This window comes from Nanorana parkeri, unplaced genomic scaffold, assembly GCF_000935625.1.
Source record: "Nanorana parkeri isolate BGI_ZX_2015 unplaced genomic scaffold, ASM93562v1 scaffold253, whole genome shotgun sequence".
Lineage (NCBI taxonomy): Eukaryota > Metazoa > Chordata > Amphibia > Anura > Dicroglossidae > Nanorana > Nanorana parkeri.
This window is the reverse complement of record NW_017306521.1, coordinates 296,762-311,371: the sequence shown is the minus strand read 5'-3', so window position 1 is coordinate 311,371 and position 14,610 is coordinate 296,762. Positions and strand designations below refer to the sequence as shown.

At 45.2% G+C, this 14,610-nt stretch overlaps 1 protein-coding gene across 2 annotated transcripts in view; it reads right to left on the bottom strand.

Annotated features, from left to right (window-relative positions):
• Positions 1 to 13,036, bottom strand: part of KCTD7 (potassium channel tetramerization domain containing 7) — a 24,442-nt gene extending 11,406 nt beyond the window's left edge. The window contains exon 1 of one of the 2 annotated variants that reach the window (XM_018556797.1): positions 12,614 to 13,036. In XM_018556797.1, coding sequence (XP_018412299.1) covers positions 12,614 to 12,763 — 150 coding nt within the window. In that variant the 5' untranslated portion in view covers positions 12,764 to 13,036. The remainder of the gene's footprint in view (positions 1 to 12,613) is intronic. The other variant, XM_018556798.1, reaches the window with a different exon arrangement.
• Between the last annotated feature and the right edge of the window lie 1,574 nt (positions 13,037 to 14,610).

Below are 14,610 nucleotides of genomic sequence, written 5' to 3'. Positions count from 1 at the left end.
ATATATAAAAATATATAAAGCACCGATATGAAAAAAATTTACTTTTAAGTAATAAAAAAACAATCAGGACTTTTACAGATGGACACATGCATAATATGAGATGCTCTTGGATTATTCTTCTGGGCTGCTTCTGACCTCCACCTCGCTTCTTCCAGCTGGTTTTACATTCCCACTGACTTAAGAAAAGTAGTTCCTCACAAATGAATGTCTGTGTACACAAGCACTTACTTAGAGATCTACAGTATTTTATATATATAAACTCACCAATTGCTCCTCATAGGTGCAAGCAGTTTAAGAGCGCTACCCTGCTTTCCCATATGTAGAAAATCCAACGAAACGCTTTTCTGCAGCACAACGTGAACCTTTATTCAAAGTACAAGCATGTACAGTCCATACAACAGATTCGGACCCCCAGGATCTTTCCTCGGGTAAGACAAGAATGAAAAGGTGTTGAAACACCATCTTTTATATACAGTATATTTATTTCTTTATTAGGTTGACTGCCAGTTAACAGTATATGTGAATTAGCACAATGCTGTGTAAGGTTTTGAAAAAATTAAACCAAACAGGTGGTGCCCAAACTAAAAGTGCATTGATCAAAAATTGTAAAGCTAATATTTGAAGAAGAATGTTCTATGACCTATGGCAAACAGCACTGGCAAAGAGGTTGGCAATGAAACTCACCATTGTCAACCCTCTTGGCAAAGTGCAGACTTAATAGGATAGTTGCTAAATGTCACAAGAGTACACCTATAAAATGACAGCAAAAAGCTGCTGATTCAATTCTGCTGACTCACAAAATATGTATTATAAACCTCGCTGAGGTTTATAGCAGGCCTGTCTAATAGAACAATAAGTATCCAACGCCAATGCCAAAAATCCATTGTCAGGGGAAAGGGAGAAGAAAAGGTGGACCTCTGAGCAATGGAAAAAGTAGCACAGTCTGTTGTATTTCAACTCCCTGCCTACTGCAAAATGGAATTATGTTTGGAAGAAGTTCTGGAAAGAGTAACAGTTTTTCAACATCTGATTATTGCACATAGTTTCGGCATGAATTTAATAAAAACAGAAGGATTTTCAGCAACATGCTGAGTGTTGGAATTCGAGGCACAAAGGAAGCATTCACTGAAGTCTGCTAAACACAACAATATAGTGCGTTGTATCAAACCCTACCATGGAAGAAAAAATATGTTTTTACCAAATAGTAGATGGCAAATGCATTAAGAAAATACTGTTTGCTGTTTCATGACAATACTGATGAAATTAGCAATTTAAACCACAATGATTTCATTAGCAACTCACTAATATGAACTTGCCATACATTATACTGTAGGTGTATACAGGGAAAGTATCTGAATGAAATGTAATCGTTTTCCAGCTTTCATTGTTCTGGGTTTTTATGTGTACACTGGATGAACTGAAGGCCCCTTTCTCAGAAGTAAACCCACATCTGCAGGCTTTAGTTGGAAGTGGGCACATGCACTATCTATCCTATAATTATCATTGACCCGTTATCATTGAGACTGCCTCTCAGGCTGCTGAAAAGCTGGGCTGTAGCCTATCAATGAAAGACAAGAAGGTGAGGCTGAGGAGCTCACAAGGCAACTGTTATTCTTTTGTTTGGATTTCCCCAGCAGGCAAATACTCTACCCCATCCCTCTTATTTCCCAAATTAAAACAAGTTAATATACATACACTTACATACACTTCTTGAAGAACTCTATGGAAAAGTAACAGCTTATGTAGGGACATATAGACTCATTGCCTAGTCATCAATGTTCCCATGTGACACTCTGTAAAAAAACATGATCTAACCTCTTCCTGATGCAGTTGGTTGCACTCTGCACCATTTACAACCATCAGGGACCACTTAACTCATGAGTTAAATCTTAAAAATGCATTAAAGTGTCTTAACTATTAAGAGAAATGTAGCTTCTTTGTATATCACTCAGCTGTAGATCCTCAAATCATCTCAGAATTGCTGCTGACACTGTCCTTCCTTCTGGAGGGTGGCTACTTTTGAACCGCATGGTCCCTGTGTGTGTTGTAAAGTAGCCACCGCTCCAAGCTCGCTCCTGTGATGGACTACAATGTCATGTTTACTTTACTAATTTGTATTGAGATTGTAGTCCATAACAGGAAGGAGCTTGCAGCACACACACAGGGACCATGGGGAACAAAAGTAGCCATTCTCCAGAAGGAAGGACAGTACCAATTCAGAGATGATTTGAGGATCTACAGCTGAATTATACACAAATAAGTTACATTTGTATTAACAGTTATGCTACTTTAATGCATTTTGAAAATTCAACTGAGTGAGTTTAGTGTCACTTTCAAGCAAATATCAATATTAACAAAATAAAAAAGTTTGCCTTTAGTTACCTGAGTAACGCGAGTTCTAAGTTACCATATGCAAGCTGAAAGGTGAATTATGACATGCATTGGGAGTGCTAATGGGAATGGAGGTACTTGGGTTATAAAAGGGTGGTGATGCTTACCAGCAGCCTAAAGACAATGCAGTAGCCATGGAAGTTGGACTAAGTCTGCAAAACAGTAAGCTCTAAACTATGTTGTTATTCCACTTAGATGTATCTAAACTAGGGATGTCCCGATACCACCTTTTCAAGACCAAGTACAAGTTGTAGTATGTGTGTTGTATGTGTGTACATTTTCATGACTCACATTGCAGGCTTTTTTACATTATTTTTATTGACTTTCTAGTAGGCCTGAGTCCTATAAATTCAAAATTCCCTCCATAGAAACCTCAGTCTGACACCGTGGTCAGATTTTAAAACAGGCTGTAAACAGCTGCCCTCCTTCCTGTGAGTCGGATTGTCTTGTACAGGTTGTAATGCAGCTGACACCCCTCCCTGTGAGTCATCGTACCAAGATCATTGCACACCAGCTCTGCCTCTCCAGGTCACTCTTCACTGTCCAGGGGGCATTGTCACTATGAATATTATTGAAGAGGGAGACAGGGGAGAGAGCTCAGAGAGAGAGAGAGCTCAGTTTCTACAGAGAAGCTTGTGCACAAGGGAAGCATAGCATTGCAGAAAATTTAATTTTCCATGCCCTACACTGTAGTTCCGACTGTGCACAGCAACATGTAATTTACACAGACTGCCTGCAAAGCATTTCAAAAGGAGCCATGAGGAGATTTAAACTATATAAACCTGAATTGCTGCCTGGCGGCAAATAGCGTGTAACTGGCAGAATTACCAGGTAGCAGTAAAGGGGAAAAATGAAAACTAATGCAGCCACTACATCCAAGGACTGGTAAACTGCAATATGTTACATTTTCATTATGGGGTTTAGTTATCCTTAAAGTGACCATGTGAAGTCTAAGAAAAATCACTTCAAAAGACTCTTCAGCGTTCCCCCCACCCCCCCACGACACAGCAGTGATGTAGGGGTGGGAGGATAAAGCAGCACGCAACGAGGGACACAGGCATCCAACAACCCTGGAAATGTCTAATGCCAAAGAGTCTTCATGAAAGCACTGGAATGGAGGCAAGCTAGGAGACATAGAGCCAATGGACTGGGAAGTATAATAGTTCTCCTTTTGCAGAGTCCTGGACTCAAGATTTTTTTTAGACATACCAGGGTCACTTGAAAACAAACCTAAACTTTGCTGAATTAGGTCAAAGTCAGTCTCCAGTGCTTGTACTTATCTTACAGTCTTTTCTTAGTTATTCTATTCCCCCCGCCCCCCAATTTCCCCACAAAAAATCACAATGTAGGTGTTAAAAGTTTCTGTTTACACAGCACTAAGAACCTTCCATGTGACTTTACATGACAGCACTCGGACCCGAAGATTGGACACAGCACCTAGCACTGCCTTCAGAGACATTGGAAAGAGTCAGTTTTTTTCTCTGGGATCTCACTTATGGTATCCAGGCATTACTAAGTGGGAACTGGGCCAGTGTAAGCCCAACAGAAAGAGCAGGTAGTGTCTTACAACTTCTAGCCCTAGATGAGCAAGGGGCATGTCTGAACATTAGGCCACTGACTGCGCCAGAGCAGGTATTGCACAAGAAATGGCAGTGTCTTAGAACTTCTAGCCCTAGAGGAGCAAGGGGCATGTCTGAACATTAGGCCACTGACTGCGCCAGAGCAGGTATTGCACAAGAAATGGCAGTGTCTTAGAACTTCTAGCCCTAGAGGAGCAAGGGGCATGTCTGAACATTAGGCCACTGACTGCGCCAGAGCAGGTATTGCACAAGAAATGGCAGTGTCTTAGAACTTCTAGCCCTAGAGGAGCAAGGGGCATGTCTGAACATTAGGCCACTGACTGCGCCAGAGCAGGTATTGCACAAGAAATGGCAGTGTCTTAGAACTTCTAGCCCTAGAGGAGCAAGGGGCATGTCTGAACATTAGGCCACTGACTGCGCCAGAGCAGGTATTGCACAAGAAATGGCAGTGTCTTAGAACTTCTAGCCCTAGAGGAGCAAGGGGCATGTCTGAACATTAGGCCACTGACTGCGCCAGAGCAGGTATTGCACAAGAAATGGCAGTGTCTTAGAACTTCAAGACCTAGAGGAGCAAGGGGCATGTTTGAACATTAGGCCACTGACTGTGCCAGAGCAGGTATTGCACAAGAAGAGTGGTGGCGGTCTCCTGATCCAATGGCAAAGAAGAGGAAGAAAAAACACAGAGGGCTACATTTTCCACTTGTTACAGTTGAGCTTTAGCGCAAGCTAGAAAATAGGATAGCCATAGCTAGCTCCTTTTGCGCCCGAGGTAAGAAAAAAAACAAGCCCTCCCAACAGGCGTGTGACATCACCCAGCGCCCTGCCTCCAGGACTTTTGAAACTATTTTTTATTATTTCTTATTTAATTTTTTTACTGTTGGGGGGCTCCGGGGAAATATTAGGGGTCTAAACAGTCCCCTGATATTTCCCTTTTAAAATAGAAAAGAAATTGAGGACACAAAGTCCTCAATCTCTTTTTCTGCAGCCTCTGTTCTAAATGAATGGAAAGCACAGAGGCTTCCCATTCATTCAGAAAATTTTTACTATCAAGCAGTTTCTGAATGGGGAGGAGGCTCTGTACAGAGTGCTACTCCCCATTGAGAATCTTATGAATGAACAGGAAGTGATGTAAATGACATCCTGTTCATTCATAACTGGGGACACATAGTACTATGTGTCCCCAGTTATTTACAAACACTGGAGTGATCAGCTGATCGCTCCAGTGTTTGTCCTGCACAGAGGATTGGTACATATCATTGATATGTACTGATCCTCTGCCGCTGGGCCATGCACCCAGGGGGGCTCAGCTTCTCCTCTGGATCTCTGGTGCTCTCCCAGGCAGAGTCAGCGGGGGATCCGAGGAGAAGTGAGGAAAGCCCTTCGGCCTCGGGGGGGGGGGAGAGATTCGAATGGAGCCGCTGTCACAGCAGCATGTGCGGTGAGGATGCCCGTTGCATACAGATCCAGAGAAGCCCCACGGCAGGAGGACAGGACATCGCGATCTACCAGGGATCGCTTTGCAATCGACTGGTAGATCGCGATCGACCTAATGGGCACCCCTGTCCTAGATTGTTCACTTCTCCGGCCTTCTCTCCTCAACTCTTCACCCATTTGTGAATAGCCCTCTTAGTATTCACTAAGGTGGTGAAAAAATTCCCTTGCAAAGTGAACAGCCTATTTGCATTTAGTAAATCAACTCCTAAGACATAAAAGACAAGTGAGACATTAATATGGGCTATGTGTGGCAAGGCTTCTATAAACCTGGAACAAAAAACGCATATAGTGCCTCTGAGTTCTCAGGCACCACACCAAAAAATCGTAATCAGAACACATGTTGTAAATTTAATGGGGCTTTAAAGGTGCTAATGACACAGCCAAACCAACAAAAAATACATTTAAAGCCATGAAAGTTTATTGGTTTACATCGTGTAAAAACATGCAATGGGTTAAAAACATTATTGGTATCGCTCATTCATATATATTTTTTAATGTGTGTTGTTTACAATCTACTTGCATACAAACCGCTGTAACATGTATACCCTCCAATAGGTGTCTACCTCTAAACGCCACCCCTATATAAATGATAACAGTATCATACATATAAACTCTTATTTCTTATATATCGACAATGTTACAGGAAAATGATACAGCGCTTGCCATACATCATACAATAGTAGTTGGAGTGGCTTAAACTTTGATGCGTTTCACATCCGCTTCTTCAGGAAGGAGTGGAGGTGATCTGTAGTATTCAAATAAACAGAGTAAATGCATATAAAACATCTGATGACAATGGTAATCAGGGAGAATCCCCATTAGATTCAAGTATTACAACAGTTAACGTACTAAATCAGGAGCAACACCTATAAATAGTGAATACATTGCTGGTGTCAAAGTCTGCACATATAGGAAGCAATTCCAGACACAGGCAAGTATATGCCAATGGGAGCCAAAACCAGGGGACCAGAGACCCCATGTCATTAGCACCTTAAATCCCCGTTAAAACGACAACATGTGTTCTTACACAATGTGTTATTACATTGCATTGTTTTCAACCCTTCAACATTTTATATGCATTTTAGTACAAAGTGATACAGCAAGCCAACTAATGCTATTCCCCATCCAGACTAGAAACCCTGTATCTACTGCCCCCTGTGAGGTCAGATATTGTTTCTGAATGTTTTCACTGGAATTATTTCTGCAGACTGAGCTTCCAGGACATCCTGACCATATGCATCTGGTAGTATTGGCGGGAAAGCGGTGACCGCTGAATGACCACAATCACAGTAGCAAGTCACACATAATAACTTTCTTATAAAACAAAATGACAGTGTGCTATGTGCTGTGTTGGAGCAAAGCCCACATTTCCTTACAATCACAGACATAGCATTTTAACATATCTCAAATATCCACAGAAATAGATAATGGTAAAACATACAAAATTGTATAAATCTATTATATATCAGAAAATGGAAAAACTGCTAGAGAGCCAAAGAACCTGGGACAGTCATTCTCAGGCAGGGTTCCTCCATAGGTTGTAAAGGTTTCCCTGTGGCTGACTGACCTCCCATCTGACAGTGCCTGCATAATTCCGGGAGAAGAGGCTGCAAGCTAGCCGGCTTCAAAGTTCAGGTCAGTATATCTTTGTTATTTTAGCTCCTTAGACAAGGGAAGGACATACCATCGCTGCAGCGTAGGAGACACATAGGAGGAGAGAGGCTGTAGGAAGCGCTGTCACAGCTAGATCAGAGGATCAGGTTAGTATAACTTTGTTATTTTCCTCCCTAGACCAAAAGGAGCACTTAACCTTTGCAGTGCAGGATAACCCCACTGCAAGGGATAATAATAACATTTCCCTGGAGTTCTGCTTTAAAAACAAAATATATTTTGAATGGCATTCTACAAGTCTCTGATAACATTATCAAAAGGTTTTGATGAGAATGTCTGCCGTATGGGTGCCCGTATGGAAATACCAGTGTAAGCGAGCTAAAGCAGAACTCGAGGTAAAAAAATGTATTAACACTTGAAGTGGAGCTACCCACGCACTTCAAGGGTTAAGTACTCGTTTTTGTTTAGGGTCAAAAATAACAATGTTATACTCACCCGTCCCTTGGAGCCGGCTTGCTCTTAGACTGGTCCCTGAAACTGCTGGTCTAAAGTCCTTGAGTTCTATACACAGGGATATATCTGCAACGGAGGAGGAGACAGGCACGAGGGAGTGCTGTCACAGCCGGCCATCTCAAAGGATCAGGAGAGTGTAAAGTAGGGTATTCAGGGGTACATTTTCGAAGGAAAAATCCTGTGAGAACGTTCAATATTACCATTAGAGGTTTGGTGATTGTCGTTTGAAATTTCGTTTGATTTTTAAGAACGAAAATCACATTCACTGTTAGAATTTCATTCAATCGAAAAAAGTTTTCCAACATGCTCTTTCGAATTTTTTTGTCACTGTGGTCAAAATCGATCATCGTTTTGACCCCATCGACGATTATAAAGTCGAACAAACCTTTTTAAGGCTGCAACTAATGTGATTATTTTCATAATTGATTAGTTGGCCCATTTTTTAAATTTTTTTTAATAATCGAAGAAAAAAAAACTAATACCAACTAAATAAAAAACTTGACTGCATGCACAGTGTTTTGCAATTGCAGCGCACTGGAACTGAGGGCATTGCGGTACCGCGCGTTCCAATGCAGACGATATATATGCCTGGTCATCAGTTTAAAGTTAGCCATAAATATGGCTAACATGCGCATGCGACGATACCTTACATGTATAGCGTAATCGTCATTTTTGTACGTAGGTGCACCCGACTTGTGTTTCCCTTCCTATGCGCAGAATTTGTGGGGGACTTTACATTTTTGTTTCAGTATTTTTAAAACATTTTAATTTACCTTTATTTTATTTATTGTTTTGTTAACTTCATTGCTATCACAATGCCAATCACAATAGCAGACTGGCTATTGCACACACCGACTGCCTCCGAGTCTCTCCGACCCATCCAGCAGTGGCGCACTGTATCTGGACATCTCTCTCTGAGAGCGACCCTGCCTGACAGCTAGTCTGTATCTCTTCCAATGCCCACTGCCTCTGCCGATTCAGGCGTGGGAGAGGAACAGGATTGGAGGTGTCAAGAGACTGCAGCGGGGGAGAGAGCGGTTGCTGGGGGGTGGGGGCAGTGGGTTTTGGGGTTGTGGAGTAGGAACGACTGAACAAAGAAGCGGCGGCCAGGGGCGGTGGAGTAGGAACAACTGAGCAGAGTTGCAGCAGCGGCGTGGCTGCATTAACTAATTGGAATCAACTAATCGATAATAAGAATCATTGGTAGTGATTCTCAATTATTATTGATTAGTTGTTGCAGCCCTAAATGTTTCAGAATTAATTTTGTTTGTTTAAAGTTCTGACCATGTAAACCCAACTTAAAGGAGAACGATGGGGTTAAGGCTTTTCCCCATAGTTCTCCTTAGGGTAACGGGAGTACACAAACTAGCGTCCTCCCGTCACCCTAGGCTCAGTATACCGTGAGCTGCTGCTCGCGGTATACTGAGACGCCGCAGCTGAAGCGGATCCCCACAGTTATGTCTGGATCAGCCCAGCTGCGTGACTGACAGCTGGCTCTGCCTATCTAGAGGCAGAGCCAGCTGTACCCTCCCCCGTCCGTTCCACCAGTCAGCGCTGGCGGATCGGAGCGGGGAGGGGGGAATCCAGCCCCTCCCCTGTGACGGCAGAGAGCCGTGACAGGATCGAGAGGTGAGCGAACGCCGGTATGTGTTCGCTCACCTCCCGATCTACTGAGCCGACCCGTGACAGTCTCATTGTCACAGGTCAGCTGGAACTATGAGGTGAGTGAAAAGCACTCACCTCATAGTTCTCCTTTAACTTTGTTATTTTTGTCCCTAGGCAGTCAACCCTTGCAGTGCGGGAGAACCCCAACTGCAAGGGTTAATAACACTTATACCCGGAGTTCTTCTTTAACGTACTTTGCACTTTCAAAGTGATTGAACTGGGGTGCAAAGAACAATATACGTATAGCACTGTTTTTGTTATATGTACTGTACAGTGTTCTTGGCTATAACACTACTATATGTCTTGTTCTTGAAAACTGAAATAAAAGCGTATTGAACAAAAAAAATAGATTGATCATTTAAATGTCCTCTATCTAGTGGTTTCCAGTACTCTCTCTCTTCAAAAGCACTTCTGTCTTCCTTTCACCACATCCCTGCATATGCCAATATCAACAATAACAGTTTTCCCCTTCAAGCCTCTGCAGTCTTCCAAGGGCACCTCTATTATCTCATGCTGTATATACAGCTGTAACAGACAAAAGGCAAAGGTCTATGTAAAATACAAAAGGCAATATTGCTGTCCTAGTCTAATGGTTTCTAGAGAAAAAGTCACATTATCGCAGAGTAAAGTCAAGTGAAATCCTATCAAATCTATGATTTGAAGTATGTCATGCCTGACCAATCTTTTGGATTGTATTTCATAATTTTAAATATTTAATATGCCGCATGCCTAGATTATGGTGAGATCACCTTGAAGGTAACAGCAAGGGAAAGTAAAGCTGTTTCTTGTGAGGGCACCTTGAATGTACCTTCACTGCATTCTAAACCATATAAATACTTCTTAAAGAGTGTATTCTGATTTAGTCATAATATTTATTATATTATTTATTATATTCATGGGTAATATTAAACACTAGCAGCACACATTTAATGCTGATCTCCAACACTGTTAAATAAATATAATGTAAACAAAAAGTGCCTGGCATTCGAAAGTCTGGTCTGTAAAAATAACCCTGGCAATGCCACCCCCCCCGGTATACTGAGACCGCCGCAGCCGGGACGGATCCCGACTTTACTGTCGAGATCCACCCAGCTGTGTAAGTGACAGCTGGCTCTGCCTATCTAGAAGCAGAGCCAGCTGTACCCGCCCCTCCCCTGTTCGTTCTGCCAGTCAGCGCTGGAGGATCGGACAGGGGAGGATTACCTGCAGGGAGCCGTGAGTGACAGTCACTGCTCTCTGCAGGGACATGATTGAAAAGTGAGCAAGCGACAGTATGTGTTCATTCACTTCCCGATCTATTGAGCCAACGTGTGACAGTCTCATTGTCACAGGTCGGCTCGAACTATGAGGTGAGTGAAAATCACTCAATCATTCACACTCAATCAAAATCCACCAAAAGAAAGCTCTATCTGTCCCCAAAAAAGGGTATAAAATTCATTTCAGTACAGCGTTGCATGACGGAATAAATGTCAGTCAAAGTACCGCAGCGCTGAATACTGAAAAATGGCCTGGATGGGAAGGGGGTTTAACACCGCGGATGTCAACTGGTTAAAGTGGTATTATTGCTTTTTCACACAAAATCTGCACCAGATCTACATAAGTTTCTGCACATGCAGTGCAGTGTGTTTTGGCCGCGTTCTGGTCCGTTTTTTCCAGCTGTAGAAATCAGCTTCTTGAACGGTCATACAGGAGGATGTGTGCGGGCGCATGCGCAGTGGGGATCACTGGCGGGGAAGAGGAGGAGAGACACACTGTAAGTCAATGCACGCAGCCGGGAGCGTGCACGTCAGACAGACTCAGTGGGACAGAAGGAAACAGCAGTCAGCGCTGGATCAGAGACCGGTACCAGCGGCGGAGGGACTGCTGAAAACTACTGGAAAGAAGAAGATGATCGGATTAAGAGGCATTTAATGTCACTTTAAATGTTTATTCTTGCCTAGGGTACCATTAAGTAGCATTTTTACTCACCGTATCCCTCAATCCCGTAGGTTTCTCCTCTCTACGCGCCTGGTCCCTGCTTCTCTTTCATTCTCTGTCCATTGGTCGCACTCTGACATCATCACGTAGAAGGCAGGACCAGCAGTCCTACATTGTGAGGATGCCAAAGGCCCGACCACATCTCAAAGCGTCGGAGAGAAGAGGTAAGTGCCAGTTGCTGGAGGAGTGAGGGATGAAATAAGTAAAAGTGCTTTTTTAATGTTCCCCAGACAAAAACAAGCATTTAACCCTTGAGCGCAAAGGGAGCGCTGTTAAAAGGGTCATTTTTAAATTTTCTGGAGTTCAGCTTTCACCATGCACTACATGCTGTAAACTGTAATGTTGCCCATGCACAATCATTTTACGGCACTTTCTATCGCTTTCAGTCATAAAAAAGAAACAACAGATCAAGACCACCTAGCACCTATCGTACTATTTCAAGAATTTGATAGAAACTACAGGTGGTCGGTTGTATTCATTTATTTTTATGTTTCTGTGACCACAAGTGGGTTGGAATTACTGAAAAGCAGCCGTTAGATGTTTGGTCAGAGACATTACAATATATCGTATTTATGACAGAGGGTGCAGGTCTTTCAGGGGCCTGCCTTGATGTTAGGGGGTTGGATCTGTGGTCTTTTCCCTTCCCCCATTCAGGAGAGCCCCTATCAAGTATTTGGTGGACCATGGCTGGTTCCTAAGGATCGGGTCCACCTGGCTTAACCTTTAGGTAGACTAGAGTGCCTTGCCCCAGTCAGGAGCCTTGCGTCCCGAAGGGGGGGAGTTCAGGGATACGTGACCCTCTTTTTCAGAAGAGGACCAAGCACCCTTGTGCACTTTTTTGTGTGCAGTAATTTCACTTACGATTTTGTTACGATGCAAGCACCGCGGAGCTTCAAAAAAAGAAAATAAGGAAAATCTAGGATATTTTGGATCCAAAAGTATACAAAAAACTATATATATATATATATAGATATATATAGATATACACACACATACATATCTGTGTATATAAAAAGAACTGTATTAATAATAAAAAATAATAAAGTTACCCTCCCAGTAAAATAATGAAACAAATGCAACCCTGTCAGCCAGAGTCCTGAGTCAGTGACATGTGACTCCCTACAATACCGTTAAATTGCGCCGTGCAGCTACAGGTTCCCCATGCTGCACATTGCCCTCCAGCGCTACTGATCACGTTGATTGACAGCCAGACTGGCCAATCCCCGCACGCGTACCTCGGACCCAGCCAATCAGTACACACATGAGGTATGGCTCACAAGGCTGTTAATGGAGAATTGTGCTCTCTCCTCGGCCAGCTGATTTAGGATGGGGCAGGGTTGGCATGGTGGGGAAGGCAGCTCCGGTGCGGATACTGTACCTACCTGCAGCGGGTGCAGCTTGCCCTGCAGAGAGAACGTGGCGCTGCTTGGGGTAGGCGTAGACGGCTCGATTAGCTCATCCTCAGCATCAGAGCTGGACATGGCATCATCCGGGGTCCCTCTGTCTTCAAACTGCCCCGAGACTACCACCATCCCTCTGAGCGTGTCCAGGGGCCTCACTTGTCAGAGCTGGGGAGGGGTTGGGGAGGGCTGTGGAGTGATCCGGACACTGCTAGGTCACAGGCTGCACGGACTCATGTTGTGATCAGCTCGCTGGTACTGACTTCAGGAAGAGGAAGGCTGGCTGCCTGCTACCATAAATCCCATTCATGCCGTGTCTGTGCTGATATGATGATCTATTTTGTATCAGTCACATCACCCCAGAGGTTCCCTGCTTCAAAAGTGCTGTCACATCACGTGGGTGGGATGTGCTGTTCCCCACCAATCACGTGGCACCATTTGATTTTCCTCAGCCTTGGTCACAATAGGGAGCGCTGTCATCTACCTGATGCTTTGCTGTCCCCAAACACAGTGCTGGGGTGACCACTTATTATTGGGGTACAGCTCAGGCCTTTGTGGTCACACCCTTGGATGTTAAAGAAAATGCACAGAGCTTCACTGTTTTATACTAGAAACAGTTATCCAAATGTGCAAGGTTTTAAAGAAGAACTCCGGGCATATGGAATCTTAACTCTTCAATGGGGCTACCTCTGCACTACAAGGGTAACTGCATGTTCTGTCTAGGGAGCTAAATTAAATAACAAAGATATACTCACCCGAACCTCGGAGCCGGCTGGCTACAAGAGCCAGGGTTGTCCCTATATTATTCAAGGCTGGGTGGGGCAGTGGCGTCACAAGGGGGTGCGGCTTGCACCCGCGAGCCACCATTGGACACTCACCTCCTATGAAAAGTCGGTGTCAGGAGAACGGAGGAGACCCGGTGGCATACGTCATCCCGCCGGGTGAACGTCCCCTCCTCTCTGCCGGCGTCCATCACAAAGGTGGCAGGCGTCAATAAGGCGACCGCGCATGCGCGATGACGTCACGGCAGGGTGTCACCCGGTCTCCGCTCTGCGTGTCACCCAGCCTCGGAATGCTGAAGGAGCTAAGCGGAATGCTCTGGCTGGCGTCCCGCCCAGCTCACTGACATCACTGGTTGCCAAGAGCTGGGTGGGACGCCAGCCAGAGCATTCCGCTTAGCTCCTGGCAACCAGTGACGTCAGTGAGCTGGGCGGGACGCCAGGCAGAGCATCCCGCTAAGCTCCTGGACACCAGTGACGTCAGTGAGCTGGGCGGGACGCCAGACAGAGCATCCCGCTTAGCTCCTGGCAACCAGTGACGTCAGTGAGCTGGGTGGGACACCAGGCAGAGCGTGCCGCTTAGCTCCTGGCAACCGGTGACGTCAGTGAGCTGGGCGGGACGCCAGCCAGAGCATCCTGCTAAGCTCCTGGACACCAGTGACGTCAGTGAGCTTGGCGGGACGCCAGACAGAGCATCCCGCTTAGCTCCCGGCAACCAGTGACGTCAGTGAGCTGGGCGGGACGCCAGCCAGAGCATCCCGCTAAGCTCCTGGACACCAGTGACGTCAGTGAGCTGGGCGGGACGCCAGCCAGAGCATCCCGCTAAGCTCCTGGACACCAGTGACGTCAGTGAGCTGGGCGGGACGCCAGCCAGAGCATCCCGCTAAGCTCCTGGACACCAGTGACGTCAGTGAGCTGGGCGGGACGCCAGCCAGAGCATCCCGCTAAGCTCCTGGACACCAGTGACGTCAGTGAGCTGGGCGGGACACCAGGCAGAGCATCCCGCTTAGCTCCTGGCAACCAGTGACATCGGTGAGCTGGGCCGGACGCCAGCCAGAGCATCCCGCTTAGCTCCTGGCAACCAGTGACGTCAGTGAGCTGGGCGGGACGCCAGCCAGAGCATTCCGCTTAGCTCCTGGCAACCAGTGACGTCAGTGAGCTGGGCGGGACGCCAAACAGTGTCACAGTTTGCTAAGAGCA